The sequence below is a fragment of the Balaenoptera musculus genome, chromosome 20 (assembly GCF_009873245.2).
Source record: "Balaenoptera musculus isolate JJ_BM4_2016_0621 chromosome 20, mBalMus1.pri.v3, whole genome shotgun sequence".
NCBI classification, from domain to species: domain Eukaryota; kingdom Metazoa; phylum Chordata; class Mammalia; order Artiodactyla; family Balaenopteridae; genus Balaenoptera; species Balaenoptera musculus.
This window is the reverse complement of record NC_045804.1, coordinates 7,007,510-7,022,425: the sequence shown is the minus strand read 5'-3', so window position 1 is coordinate 7,022,425 and position 14,916 is coordinate 7,007,510. Positions and strand designations below refer to the sequence as shown.

The window sequence follows — 14,916 nt, the reverse complement described above, 5'->3', positions numbered from 1 at the left end:
GGTTGCACTGGGTCTTAAGTTGTGGCAGGCGGGCTCCTTAGTTACGGCTTGCCAGCTCCTTAGTTGTGGCAGGCGAAATCTTAGTTGTAGCATGCATATGGGATCTAGTTCGCTGACCAGGGATCGAACCCAGGCCCCCTGCTTTGGGAGCAAGGAATCTTGTCCACTGCGCCACCAGGGAAGTCCCCTCAGCATTTCTTGACCTCAGCCCATAGATTAGGAAGTGTGCAGCCCCTTGCCCAGGAGGAACAGATTTTGGGGGCGAGGAGGCAAGATTTAAGCATTTTGGCATGCAAGCTTTCTGTTGAACAAAGGGAAAAAGTTTAGATTTCATTCCTACCCATCCACACCAGTAGCAGCCTGTGAGGATGAAAGTGATTGGACTGGTGCTGAGCGGAGCCTCCAGGGAGGAAGGTCGACATGAGCCACAGCCCAGGCTCAAGGCAGCCAAAGGGCCCCCCATCCCGCGAGGCCATCAGAGTGCACCCAACACCTGCTGCGCGGCCGCCCTGCCAGGCTCCACAATGACGGCCCCCCCAGTGAGAAACTAGGGTCACCAATGTCTCGGAGAACAGGCCAGGTGGGGATGGAATTCAGGCACACCCTGGTTCTGGATGACGTTGCCCCAGGGATTTTCTCCCCTGTGACTTGTACCATTTCCTCTTCAGAGTCAATCATTAACCTTACCGAGGCCCTCACCTGAGAAGCTGCAGGAACAAGTAACTGGCTGAGGCTGGAAATGCCCAGGCTGCCTCCCCAGAGGGGCCGGGTCCCCAGTCACACTCCTGCCAGGGTCGCAGGGCAGGGGCCCAGCCCAGGCCCAGCCTCTCCTGCTGACTTCTACACACGCTGCTGGGCAGGTCAGATGGCAGAGGCCTGGATGTGGACGAAGCCCCTTTGCTTTCGGGCAGTGCTACCCACGGGAGCTGAGTGCCGTCCGCTTAGGGACGGGGGCGGGGAAAACAGCTTTCAGGAACACCGGGGAGGGTGCAGGGCTGTTAAGGTTTTCCCGCCCGGACAGCCTCAGTTCCACACCCTCTCCATGCTGTAAAACACCTGCTGTGTGAGAAAGTCTGCTGGGCAGCAGGGTCAGGGGCCCCAGCCCCGCCTGGACCTAGGCCCTCACCTTTTTTTTCGGGGGGGGTGGGGTCTGGGATAGTCATGGATTCCTTGGCTTAACTTCCCAGCCTCCAATTAAGCCAGTAACACAGACAGAACACCTCTACCCCGGTGGGTCAAGTGCCAACTCTCAAGTCTGGCCAGCTGTGGGGGAGGAGCCGGAGAAAAGCCACCTGGTCAGAGCCCCGCCCATTCTCGGGCAACAAGGCCCTGGTGCTGAGTAGCCAGGACCAACCTGGAGAACCTCTGATGGGGTTTGGGAACTCAAGGGCGGGGGAGGCCGTGCATCCTGGTCAGGAACCGCCCCCCCCCCCGCCACCCCGGAGGCCACAGGGCTGTCCCCAGTCCCGGGGGCTCTCCATTCTGGTTCAGAGCCCTTCTCCCGTGACGGTGAGGCCAGAGGGGTCGGCTTGTTTTCTGGGATTCCCAGGACCTCCCGGGACCACTGGGCAGGCGCCGCAGGTCAAGTCCAGGCAGCGGGTCTGGAGGCAGGTTCGCCGCCCACCCCTCAGCCACGGGCCAGGGGTCCCCGCGGGTCGGCCACCCTCCCCGGCGCGCCCCTCCCAGCGGGCCAGCCAGCGCTCGAGTCCAGCTTTATTGGCCGCCGCCTACGCCTCCGGGCGCTGCTTGAGCGTGACCGAGGCGCCGCTGCTGACCATGACTGACCGCGGGGTAGAGCGGCTCCAGGAAGGCGGCCAGGACGCGGTAGAGGAGGCTCACGCCGCCCGCCACGCCGTACAAGGAGAGGCAGCCGGCGCCGCAGTCGAGCGCCACGCCGAGCGTGCGGTGCTGGCCGCCGTGCAGACCGTCTGCGCGTCGTTGTGCCGCACGGAGAAGCTGAGCGAGTCCCACTCCAGGCACCACGAGTAGGGGCTGCGGCGGTAGGTGACGCCCAGGCACACCCACGAGTTGGACACCTCGGCCTCCCAGTAGTGGCAGCCCTCCGCCAGGCCGCGCGAGCACAGCACCTGCGGCCACTGCTTGAAGCCGCCGGGACGGGGCCGCCGCGGCGCGGGGCTCCAGGAGGGTGCCCAGGTTCAGCACCGAGGGGGCCTCCTTGAGCAGGAACAGCTCTTCACTGGCCGCGGCGGGGTCGAGGTTCAGGCTGCAATAACCTGGGGCAAGGGGGACGGGAAAGGAGGCCAGGGCCATTGGCCCCGGGCGCGGAGCGCTGGAGGCCCGGAGTGGGGAGGGGCCGAAGCCGCATGGCTTCTGCACAGAAGTCACCGAATGCTTCCACCCCCAGATCCCAGGAGTGGCCCCTCTATACCCGCCTCTTTGTCTCCAACTGTGGCCCCCTGGGGGTGCTGACATAGTCCGGAGGAATGATGAGTTGGGTGCTGTCCAAAGGTCTGCCTTCCTAGAGAAGTTGAGAACCAAGAGTCCTCCTATCTGCCCCCACCCCCACAAAACCCTAACATGATCTCCTTTTTTGTTTGTTCAGGACACAAGATTGAGTGGGACTGAGGGAGAGTCAAGAGCTCCTAGAGGAGGTCGCTCAGAAGGGTTCATCAAAGGCAATGCAACCTTGACCCTGGAGATCTCAGAGAAATCACCGATGATTTCTTAGAGAATCACCTGGCCCCTAGCCCAGCCTGGGAGAGGGGCTGCAGGGACATTAAATGAAAAGGGAAATTGGCTGAGGAAGAAATGGACTGGGTCATCCAAGCTGGCTTGGCTAAAGTCCAGGGGAGGTCAGCAGGCACCCAGCTGAGGGCAGAGGTTGTGCCATATCAGGGCCACGGGGGGCTGCAGAGCCGGCCTCTGGGTGGTAGGTGAGGCCTTGCCCACCCATGGGGCTGGGACAGGACAGCCTTCTCCCCTTCCTATCGGGGCCCTGGAGTCACGGGCCGAGTCCTTCCGAGGTCTCCAGTCCAGAGTGCGAGGTCAGGGCAGGAGAGAGCTGGCACCTCTCTGGAGCCCTGGCCTGAATGGAGGTGGGGCTCGGTAAGTCAAGGCACCCAAGGGCCCTGTTCCTTTCCTTCCCACCCTTGGGGCTGGACCCCAGTACTGAGGACTCACACTTGAGAAGTGTTTCCCTGTCCACAGCTGGGGGCAGCACCTCATAGGAGTTCATCTTGATGCCTGGGGAAGATGGAGGGGCTTTGCTGAGGACACTTTCACAGCCCAGCATCTTTCCAGAGAGAGGCATGGGCTTCCAGGAGGTTGAGTTACCTGGGGAAGGTGCACACAGACAGGCAGGGTTCTCTACAAGTGCCTGGGATCCCAACCACTGCCCTGTAGGGCCGTCCCACACCCAGAATGCAGGTCAGTCTCCAGGAGTCCCAGGCAACCAGGTACTAACTAACCCTTCAGGAAGAGCTGGTTGATGAAGCTGAGACCCACGTCCACCAGCCGGGTCCGGAGCTCTGCCAAGGTCTCTGGCAGCTGGAGGAAGCTCTGCTTCTCCTCACAGTTGGTGCCCATCAGGGGTTCCACGCAGGCCGGGAAGTGCTTCAGCCTGGGGAACTCCTGCGTGCAGGGCGGGGCTGGCAATACCACTTGTTAGCCAGGCCCCAAGCAGATTCCAGCAACTCCTGCTTACGCCAGGGGCTTAGCGGTCCCCAGAACCATGGGGCAGGTGGAAAAGCTGCCCATGTTCAAACCTGGACATCTTTCTCCCCTCCTCCTGGTTTTCTGGACATCTTAGGTTAGGGATGTCAAAGGCACAGCCACTGTGGCCTAGTGGAGGTTGTGATGGGCTTGGGGCAGAGGTGGGGGTAGGGTGGGGTCTTGCCTGCAGAAATTGCTGGTCGCTCCGGAAGTGGAAGGGCGTATAGAGAGGCATCTCTGAGCCCCACGCCAGTACCGCCGTTGTCTTCTGCCTAGGCATCCCTTCTCTGTCTTCCTGGCCTCACCCCATTCCCTCCAAGCCCTGAGAGGTCCCCTCAGCCTGGGCCAGGGCTGGGGGTGGACCAACCTTACCGAGAGAAAAGCCACCTGGCCCCGGTGCTTTTGGCTGTCAGAGGTGATGATCAGCATCTGGCTCTCCACGTTGGCCTGGACCTTCCGAACCTCGATCTGGGGTGAGAGGGTGGGGTGGAAGAGGAGAGAGCCACTGATTCAGAGAGGTGCCCTAGCAGAAGCCCTTCTGTAAGCAGCCCCACATCAGGCCCAGAAGAGACGCACCTCTTACATTCTTTTTTTTTTTTTTTTAAAGAATCAATTTTATTTATTTATTTTTTGGCTGCGCTGGGTGTTTGTTGCTGCGCGCGGGCTTTCTCTAGTTGCGTCGAGCGGGAGCTACTCTTCATGGCGGTGCATGGGCTTCTCCTTGCAATGGCTTCTCTTGTTGCAGAGCATGGGCTCTAGGCACGCAGGCTTCAGTAGTTGTGGCTCGCGGCCTTAGTTGCTACGCGGCATGAGGGATCGATCCCATGTCCCCTGCATTGGCAGGTAGATTCTTAACCACTGTGCCACCAGGGAAGTCCTCACCTCTTACATTCTTAAGAGGTTTGAATGAGAATGAGGATGGGCAGAGCTGAAGGGTAGATGGCCCAGGGCCACCCCTCTTTTTTTTTTTTTTGGCCACGTGGCATGGCATGCGAAATCTTAGTTCCCCGACCAGGGATCGAACCCGTGCCCCCTGAAATGGAACTGCGGAGTCTTAACCACTGGACCACCAGGGAATTCCCTGAGGGCCACCCCTCCGCTCCTGTTCTCTCACTCCCTGAGAGACTCTCTCCTCGTTCTTAGGTATCAGGTTCTTTGTTCCTGACAGTGATGACCATTGGGTTTCAGATCACAAGAAGCTGCTGTGGAGGGTTCAGTGACTTGAGAAGCCTGAGAGGCAGTGGGGCGAGGAGGGGCCCATCAGATATGGAGCCCTTGGCTCCCTGGGCAGCGCTGCCAGGCCCAGGCAGCATTATGTTTCCAAGTTCCACATAAGCCTTTAGTCTCACCTATTCCAGAGGTGGGCATTGTCATGTTTTACAATCTACTAGAGGACAGCGCTATTCCAAGGGCCTGTCTATGAACTGTTGTTGACCCACAACAAAAGAAGAAGCTCCTGCCAGACTGTAAATCAACGCGCTGCTTCCTTTGTTGAGAAAGTCTTGCTATGAAAAAAGCATCAGCTGAACTGAAGAGTGTGATGAGTTGGCTTACATTCTGGCACAAGCTCCATTCTTGCCAGGGACCATCAACAGGTGGCTACGTTGGAATAGCACAGTTCTAGAATATACATGATAGAATGTCTAAAACATAAGTATTCCATTGTAAAATCAATACAAATACAGTAAACAAAATTTGAAAATAGAAAAAAGGGGCCTTCCCTGGTGGCACAGTTGTTAAGAATCCACCTGCCAACGCAGGAGGCATGGGTTCGAGCCCTGGTCTGGGAAGATTCCCACCTGCCGCGGAGCAACTAAGCCCGTGCGCCACAACTACTGAGCCTGCACTCTAGAGCCCATGAGCCACAACTATTGAGCCTGCGTGCCACAACTACTGAAGCCTGTGTACCCTAGAGCCCATGCTCCGCAACAAGAGAAGCCACCGCAATGAGAAGCCCGTGCACCGCTATGAAGAGTAGCCCCCGCTCGACACAACTAGAGAAAGCCCACACGCAGCAACAAAGATGCAGCACAGCCAAAAAATCAATCAATCAATCAATCAATAAGAAAAAAGGAAGGGATTTGCCCAACTGAACATGACATGTTTGTATTTTGATATGTTCTCTTTCAGCCTTTCCTTTTTCTGTGCAAAAAAAATTTAAATAGGATTCATCACAAATAATTTTGGATCCTTATTCATTCAACTTGCCAGCACTTTTCATGTCCTGGCAGGACGCTCGTGACCATCTTTTTTTTTTTTTTTGGCCACGCAGCGCCGCATGTGGGAGCCTCGTTCGCAGACCAGGGATGGAACCTGTGCCCCCTGCAGTGGAATTGTGGAGTGTCAACCACTGGACCGCCAGGGAAGCCCCATCGTGACCATCCTTGTAATGGCTGCATAACTTTCCTCCGAGGAAAGGTGTGCCCGGAGCTTCTGAGAGACTTTCACGTTCCAGGAGGACTCCCGAGTGCCCGGGCTCCTCCCCTCCCCCTCCCCGCAGCCCCCCAGCTCCGGCCTCACCTCCTTGCTGCCACGCTCCTCCTCCAGGGGGATGGTGTCGTGGTTCTTGCGCTCCTTCAGCAGGCAGGCCCCGCACACGCAGCAGCCTTCCGTGCGGCAGTACAGCCTCTGTAGCTTGCGGTGCTTCCGGCACAGCCGGCTCTTGAGGTCCCACACGGGCTCCAGCAGCTGGTGGCCCTGGAACACCTGGTCCTCGAAGTGGCGGCGCAGGTGCTTCTCGCACAGGGAGGCCATGCACTGCAGGCACGACTTGACTGACTTGAGCTTCTCTGGGGCACAGAAGTCGCAGGGCACGTCTCTGGGCCCGGCCAGGTTCTGTGAGGCCCCCAAGGCCTGGCCCTCGGCCTGGGTGAAACAGGTCACCATCTCCTCCAGGGTGACGTTCTCGCAGAGGCGAGGCCTGGAGGGGAAGCTCTCTCGGCACTGGGGGCAACAGAGCGTCTCTCCCACAGCTGCCTGGTGGTCCCAGAAGCCCTGGAGGCAGGTCCTGCAGAAGTTGTGCCCGCAGGCGGTAGTGACCCGGCTGTGGAACACCTCCAGGCAAACGGGGCAGAGGACTTGGTCCTCCAATGTGGGGAGATTGTTGCTGTCATTCATCAGGAACTGGCCTTGGGGAGGTCTTGAGGGCTGGGCAGGGGGCTGCAGGGCTGGGACTTGGTCCTGGACTGGCCCTGGGAAGATAGAGCAAAGCTGTGTTGAAGCCAAGGCAGGAGTTGAGGGGCCCTTTGAGAGATACACCAGTTCTTCTCTCGGAAGCAGCTGTCTGCCCATGGGGTACAGGGACTGTGCCATCGGTCAACCCACATGGGGGCATAAATTGGGGCTTGTGATCTCCTTGTCCCTGTTCTAATTCCTGGATGAGAAGGTGGATGGAAGAAGTCACATCGTGACACGGGAAAGGAACCACTTCCTTGGCCCTTCAGAAGAAAGGTCAAAGCACAACTACTCATGTGAAACTCTCTGTATGTCAAGAAGAGCCAGAGGCTTGGCTGCCCTATGGAGGGAGAAAAAAGAACCCTTGGGCATTCAGGCATAGGGGCCTTGCCCGCACTTCACCAGTGCAGGGAGGAGCCCCATCAGTCCAGTGTGCCCTCACCCCAGCCCTTTACATCTCTTGAGGTTTGATGACCACCTTCTCACCTTTCCCTTTGGCTGCTGTTTTGCGGTCTCCCCATCAAGTTGGCCCCCCTCCTCGACACTGCCTGCAATTTTGCTCCCTGATGTCACAATTCAACCGTGACCAGCCCCAGCATTCTGCTTGTGATGTCAGCAGGGCAAAAGGTGTGCCACCGGACACGCTGCAGTGCTGATGCGTTCTGCCCCGCCCAAGAGATTCTTTGCTCCAGAGTCTTCATCCCAGGAGGCGGAGCCACTGCTGCACCTGGGGCCCCTTGCAGTGGACTTGGGGGACTCGCATTACCAACCAGAGAGGGAAGATGGCAACTAAGTGGCAGTGGGATCTTGGGCAACTGGTTTAATCTCTCGGGACCATGGTTCTCTTGTGAATCAACAGGGTTGTTGTAGAAGATACTTCAAGGCTCCTTGATCTGAAGTTGAGCGATCCAAACATTATCTGATTGGTCATCCTAAAGATTGTTGCTTCCCACTGTGGTTCTGACCCTGAGAAGGAAAAAAGGGATGAATGCAGCGGAAGACCTCTTATCACTGTGATAGTTTCTTGTCAGTGTTTCTGTTTCCCAGTTCTTCCAGCCTGACAGGATATATGCCCTGAAAAGTTTACAATATATTACTCTTTTCCTCCAAAAAGTTAGCTTGGTTCCACTTACCGGATAGGAATGGTAAACAGAAGACATCCTTCTCTCATTTCCTTATCTCAGAGGAAACATTTTCAGCATTTTTCCATTAAGTATGATGTTTGCTGTTAAGTTTTTTGTAGATACCTGTATCAGATTCTGTAGACTCCCTTTTCTTCCTGGTTTGCTAAGAGATTTTATCTGGAATGGTTGTTGACTTTTATCTAATTCTTCTTCTGCATCATTTGAGATGATTATAAGCTTTGCCTCTTTTATTCTGCTGATGTGGTGAATTTATATTTATTGATTTTCAATTTTTTTTTATTTTATTTTATTTTATTTATTTATGGCTGTGTTGGGTCTTCGTTTCTGTACGAGGGCTTTCTCTAGTTGCGGCAAGTGGGGGCCACGCTTCATCGCGGTGCGCGGGCCTCTCACTGTCGCGGCCTCTCTTGTTGTGGAGCACAGGCTCCAGACGCGCAGGCTCAGCAGTTGTGGCTCACGGGCCCAGCTGCTCCGCGGCATGTGGGATCTTCCCAGACCAGGGCTCGAACCCGTGTCCCCTGAATTGGCAGGCAGATTCTCAACCACTGCGTCACCAGGGAAGCCCTGATTTTCAATTATTAAACGAACCTTGCATTCTGGAATGAACACTTCTTGGCCATAACATGCTGTGCTTTTTATATATGCTGGATTCAATTTGCTACTATTTTCTTAGGATTTTTGCAACTATGATCACGAATGAGATTGGCCTGTAATTTTCCTTTTATGTAATGTCCCTATCAAGTTTTGGTGTTAAGGTATGATAGCTTCATAAAACAAGTTGGGAAGTGTTCTTTATCACTTATGTGGAATAATAAGATTGATATTACTTCTAACTTAAATGTTTGGTAGAATTCACTGGTAAAACCACCTAGGACTGGAGACTTCCCTGGTGGTCCAGTGGTTAAGACTACACGCTTCCACTGCAGGGGACACGAGTTTGATCCCTGGCCAGGGAACTAAGATCCCACATGCCGCTCAGACAAAAAAAAAACAAAAACAAAAAACCCCACCTAGGCCCAGAAAATCTTTTGTGGAAAGGTTATTAATTACATATTCAATTTCTTTCAGAAATTATGTTGTCTATTTCTTCTTGTGTCAATTTTGATAAATGGTGTTTTCCTAGGAATTTGTCCATTTCCTCTAAATTTAAAAATTTGGGGGGTATAAAGTTGTTCATAAGATCCACTTATTTTCTTTCTATTTTTTTTTTTTTTTGGCCGCACTGTGCGGCTTGTGGGATCCTAGTTCCGGACCAGGGATTGAACCCAGGCCCTCGGTAGTGAAAGTGCAGAGTCCTAACCACTGGACCACCAGGGAATTCCCTATCCACTTATAATTTTTAACATAACATGAAAATGGCATTTTAACCATTTTGGTGTACAGTTCAGTGGTATTGAGTACACTCACAATGTTGTGCCACCATCACCACTATCTATATCCAAAACTTTTTCATCACCCCTAACAGAAACTTTGTAACCACTAAGCAACAATTTCCCATCCCCCCTCCCTCCAGCTCCTGGTAACCTCTAATCTACTTTCTATCTCTATGCTGTCTCTATCTTTCTATCTCTATTCTAGATATTTTGTATGAGTGAAATCATACCATATTTGTCCTTTTGAGTCTGGCTCATTTTACTTAATGTTTTCAGGTTCATCCATGTTATAGCATGTATCAGAATTTCATCCCTGTTGATGGCTGGATAATGTTCCTGCTGTCTCTATATAAACACATTTTGTTTATCCATTCTTCTGTTGATGGACATTTGGGTTGCCTCTACCTTTTAGCTATTGTGAGTAATGCTGCTATGAACATGGGTATACAAATATGTTTGAATCCCTGCTTTCAATTCCCTTGGCTATATCCCTAAGAGTGGCACTTATAATCCTTATAAAGACTGTAGGATTTGTAGTTGTGGCTCCCTTTCACATTCCAGATATCCTTTGTATTTTCTTTTTTCTTGATGAAATAAACTCTCTAGGAGTTTATCCATTTTGTTAACCTTCTAAAAGAATCAGCTCTTGGTTTTGATAGTTGTATTGTATGTTTGTTTGTTTTTTATGTCATTGATTTCTGCTCTTTATTATTGCTTTTACTTCTTTGGGTTATTCCTTCCTTTTACTTTCTTTATGTTGAATTTGCTTTTCTAAGTTCCTGAGATGGATGTTTATATAACAATTTTTAGCATTTCTTCCTTGTTAATACATATGTTTTCCCATTTAAGTACGACTCTTATTGCACCTTATACTAAAGAGTATTATCATTATCATTCAGTTCAAAATGTTTTCTGATTTCCATTGTGATGTCTTCTCTACCCATGAGTTACTTAGAAGCATGTTGCTCAGTTTCCAAAAATACAGATATTTTCTAATTATCGTTCTTTATTATTGACTTCTAACTTGATTCCACTATAATCAGATGTTATGCTTGGATTTAAATCCTTTGACTTTTTTAAAGACTTGCTTTATGGATCAGAGCGACATGGTCAATGTTGGTAACTTACACATGCACTTAAAAATTCAGAATGTGGGACTTCCCTGGTGGCGCAGTGGTTAAGAATCCGCCTGCCAATGCAGGGGACACAGGTTCGAGCCCTGGTCCGGAAAGATCCCACGTGCCGCGGAGCAACTAAGCCCGCGAGCCACAACTACTGAGCCCACATGCCACAACTACTGAAGCCCGCACGCCTAGAGCCTGTGCTCCACAACAAGAGAAGCCACTGCAGTGAGAAGCCAGCGCACCGCAACCAAGAGTAGCCCCCGCTCAGTGCAACTAGAGAAAGCCCACGCACAGCAACAAAGACCCAATGCAGTCAAAAAATGAATACATAAATAAATAAATTTAAAAAAAATTTCAGAATGTGTTCTGCAGTTTTTTGATGTAGCGTTCCACACATCTCAGTTATGACATTTGCCAATCATGTTGTTAAAAGCATCGGTATCCCTATTGGTTTTCTGGTCCTTTTAATACTAAAAGATGTGACAAAATTCCTAGTATTATTATGGATTTGCCTATTTCTCCTTTTAGTTCTATCAATTTTGAGGCTAGAACATCAGATGCACACAAGTTTATAATTATTATGTTTTCCTAGTGACTTGTCTTACCATTATTGATTTTTTATTATTCAATTTCCTCCTTCCTATTATCTGGGTAGTTATACTTCTATTATTTGGGGGGTAGTTACATGAGAAATTATAACATGCATCCATGGCTTATCAAAGTCTAATATTAAGTGTTACTTTAATCTTAAATAATGCAAACCCTTAGAATTCTTCAACTTCATTTACCTCATCCCAACTTTTACTATGGTTGTGTATTTTAATTCTCTTTATATATTTTAAAACTATAAAGTGCTAATAATGCTTAAATGGTCTCTGTGTGTAATCTATATATCTATATATATCAATCCATGTACTTACCACTTTAATTGCTCTCCATTTTTTCCTATGTCTCTAGCTTCTGGGGTCATTTCCTTCTTCCTGAGGAACACCTTATAGTATTTCCTTTAGTACAAGGTCTGCTGGTGACAAATACTCTCAGGTTCTGGTTGTCAAAGTTGCTTTTTATATCATCTTCATTCTTAAAGGATATTTTCACTAAGGATAGAATTCTAGGTTGGCAGCTATATTCTTTTCAGCACTTTGGAGATTTAATTCCACTGTCTGCTGGTTTATATTCTTCTGTTGAGAAGATGACTGTCAGTCTTATTGCTGTTCCTTTGAAAGTAACCTCTTTTCCCCCCCTTCTGGTGACTTTTAAGATTTTCTCCATATTTTGTTTTCATCCATTTTGGTATTTCTATGTGTGTTTTTATTTATCCTGCTTAGGACTTGTAGTGATTCTTGAATACGTGGCTGCCTTTAAGTATCTCAAAGGGGCTTGATTCTGGCTCAGCATTTCCATTGCCCTGCCTCTGCCAGGTTCTTTTTTTTTTTTTTTTTTTTAAATATTCATTTATTTATTTATGGCTGTGTTGGGTCTTCGTTTCTGTGCGAGGGCTTTCTCTAATTGCGGCAAGCGGGGACCACTCTTCATCGCAGTGCGCGGGCCTCTCACTTTCGCGGCCTCTCTTGTTGCGGAGCACAGGCTCCAGACGCGCAGGCTCAGTAATTGTGGCCCACGGGCCCAGCCGCTCCACGGCAAGTGGGATCCTCCCAGACCAGGGCTCGAACCCGTGTCCCCTGCACTGGCAGGCAGACTCTCAACCACTGCGCCACCAGGGAAGCCCCCAGGTTCTTTTTTTTTTCCCCCTACTATTTATTTATTTATTTAAAAAAATTATTTATTTATTTATTTTTGGCTGCATTGGGTCTTCGCTGCTGCACGCGGGCTTTCTCTAGTTGTGGCTACTCTTCGTTGAGGTGCGCAGGCTTCTCATTGCGGTGGCTCCTCTTGTTGCGGAGCACGGGCTCTAGGCCCATGGGCTTCAGTAGTTGTGGCATGCGGGTTCAGTAGTTGTGGCTCGTGGGCTCTAGAGTGCAGGCTCAGTAGTTGTGGCGCATGGGCTTAGTTGTTTCGTGGCATGTGGGATCTTCCCGGACCAGGGAATCAAACTCGTGTCCCCTGCACTGGCAGGCGTTTTCTTAACCACTGCGCCACCAGGGAAGTCCCTCTACTATTTATTTATTTATTTATTTATCTGGCTGTGCCAGGTCTTAGTTGAGGCACATGGGATCTAGTTCCCTGACCAGGGGTGGAACCCGGACCCCCTGCATTGGGAGTGCGGAGTCTTAGCCACTGGACCGCCAGGGAGGTCCCTCTGCCCAGGTCCTGATGAAGCTCCCTTGGCCACTACAGCAGCTGCTTGGCTGTCTCCTCCCTGCCTCCAGCATTCCCCTCTCTCTCACTGTTCCAGGCGTGCAGTGGCTGTGCAGCACATGGCAGCAAATAAGCGGACGTTTGCTTGAGCCCTGACAGAAGTGACAGAGCTGAGCATCACAGCCTTTCTGCACCTGCCAACCACCCCCTTCTCCAACTTCAGGGTCCAGTTCAAGAACTCTGTGGAGCCTTCCGAATCCTCCCCCCTCCAAACATCTGCTTACTATCCATCATAATTGCGCAAAGCAGGCATATTTTGAGGATGTTTAGCTCTTTGATTTGCCAACTGTGAGACGGTGCACGTGCAAAGGTTATCAGGATGAAATGTGAGTAGAAGCAATAGCCCAAACTTAGACACAAAGTGATGCAAGAATATCCAAGGGAACTTGCTCACAATTTCCTTACAAGAAAGCTAAGAAATACAAACTATTAGTCTTCTATCCATTTTGTGTTTTGTTAGAATTAACAGAAAACTGACCAGTTAAAAAATACTCAAATTTAGGTATGAGTTAGATTTTGAGCTGCCAAATTTGACTTGGGGAAAATAAACACAGAGGAGGTAAGAGCCACAAAAGCAAGCCCACAAGGGCAAAAGGTACAACTCACAAGGGCAAAAGCTCGTGGAAAACAATGATCTCAATGAAAATATTTTTAAGTGAAAATGAAAATAGAAGAAAAACTGAATTGCATTGTATAGAAAACCGACCAAGGAATTAAACTGGCTAAATAGAGTAACAGTTCACTCCAGAGGAAAGCTTTACTGATGAAAGTCCTTCTGTGTGGTGTGATTCTTATTAAAAATTTAGCTCTGGGCTGCCACCTGGGCTTTATGACTGAGCAGATTCAGTCAAACTCAAATAACCTGTTGTAAACAGCGCCGTATGGAGCCTCCAGCAAGTTCCAACGGGAGACTCACCACGCAGACTCCAGGGTGTTGGAACAGAACCACGACTCCTTTTACAGATAACTCTTCTTCTGTTGAGGAACAGCTCCAGCTACCTAATCAGGGGAATCAAGTGACCATGCGGCCTGAGCTGCCCATCACAACCCACCAAGCCAATCTGAGGAGTAATTAACACAGCCCAGAAATAGATGTGACGGTCTCTCGGACCTGGGAACAATGACTGTTTGCAGTGTCTTGTGTTGGGGGGAGGGTAAGATCATCTTTGTGTAAAGAGTAGTTGCGTCTTGGGACCTCCCCGGCGGTCCAGTGGTTACGACTCTCCGCTTCCACTGCAGGGGGGCGCAGGTTCGATCCCTGGTCGGGGAACTAAGATCCCACATGCCTCGCGGCGCAGCCGAAAAATTAAAAAAAAAAGGAAAGAAAAGTAGTTGCGTCTTGTTACATGGAAGCATAAAGCTGCTCTTATGAAGTTCAAATATGCACAGAAGAGTGCTTACGGATGCAGAGCAGCCAAAAAGGTGGCAGAGCTGCTGTTAACTCTCAGCCCCAACCCACCCAGACTGCCCTGTGCTGCTGGGGCCGGGAAGCTGCTGAAGGCAGCATTGAGAGGGAGACCGCAAGGCTGGAGGGGAAAAAGGAGACGTGGCCCTTCCTGTTAGAGAAACCACAGCAACGCAGCTTTGCTCTGGCAGCAACAGCTGGTCCCAGCAGTGCGGTTCATTTGCGGTTTTCCACACTCCCAGCACCAGCTCACTGAGCCCTGAGATGGCAGCATCCCTCTACAGGGCCCCTCCTCCAAGCCTCGACCGTTTAATGCCAACCTCTTCCCTTTGCTCCCCAGTCCTGGGAGCGATAACTGTGTCCTGTGACCACTACAGCTGTGACACCTGAGTCCCCTGGGCCCTCTCCTTTCTCCACCGCCTGTTAACGACGGCTGTGGCCTCCCGTCGGAGCTGTTACAGCCACACACCTTGCTCAGTACCTTCCTGTGTACATGCCACCTCCCCAACTGTAAGCGCCCCATAGGAGGGACGACCTAACGCCTTTTGAGGATCCCACACCCCGCCTGACGCCTTAGGGATCAATACTTAACTTGTTGGTGGCTTGATTCTCATCTCACGTTTCTTACTCCTCCTCTTCCTTGCAGAGAAGATGGGCACCCAGTCACTTATTCTCTTCCAGAAAGACTTTTTTCCCTTAAAAAC

At 51.0% G+C, this 14,916-nt stretch overlaps 1 protein-coding gene across 1 annotated transcript; it reads right to left on the bottom strand.

Annotated features, from left to right (window-relative positions):
• Nucleotides 1-1,026: 1,026 nt before the first annotated feature.
• LOC118886415 (E3 ubiquitin/ISG15 ligase TRIM25-like) lies at nt 1,027-8,254 on the bottom strand. Its single transcript, XM_036836105.1, is given in 9 exon segments — nt 1,027-1,784; nt 1,786-1,925; nt 1,928-2,111; nt 2,113-2,234; nt 3,142-3,204; nt 3,429-3,591; nt 3,857-3,918; nt 3,921-4,140; nt 6,193-8,254. Coding segments are annotated over 9 exon segments (1,803 nt in total). The 5' UTR covers nt 6,985-8,254; the 3' UTR covers nt 1,027-1,727.
• Nucleotides 8,255-14,916: the final 6,662 nt, after the last annotated feature.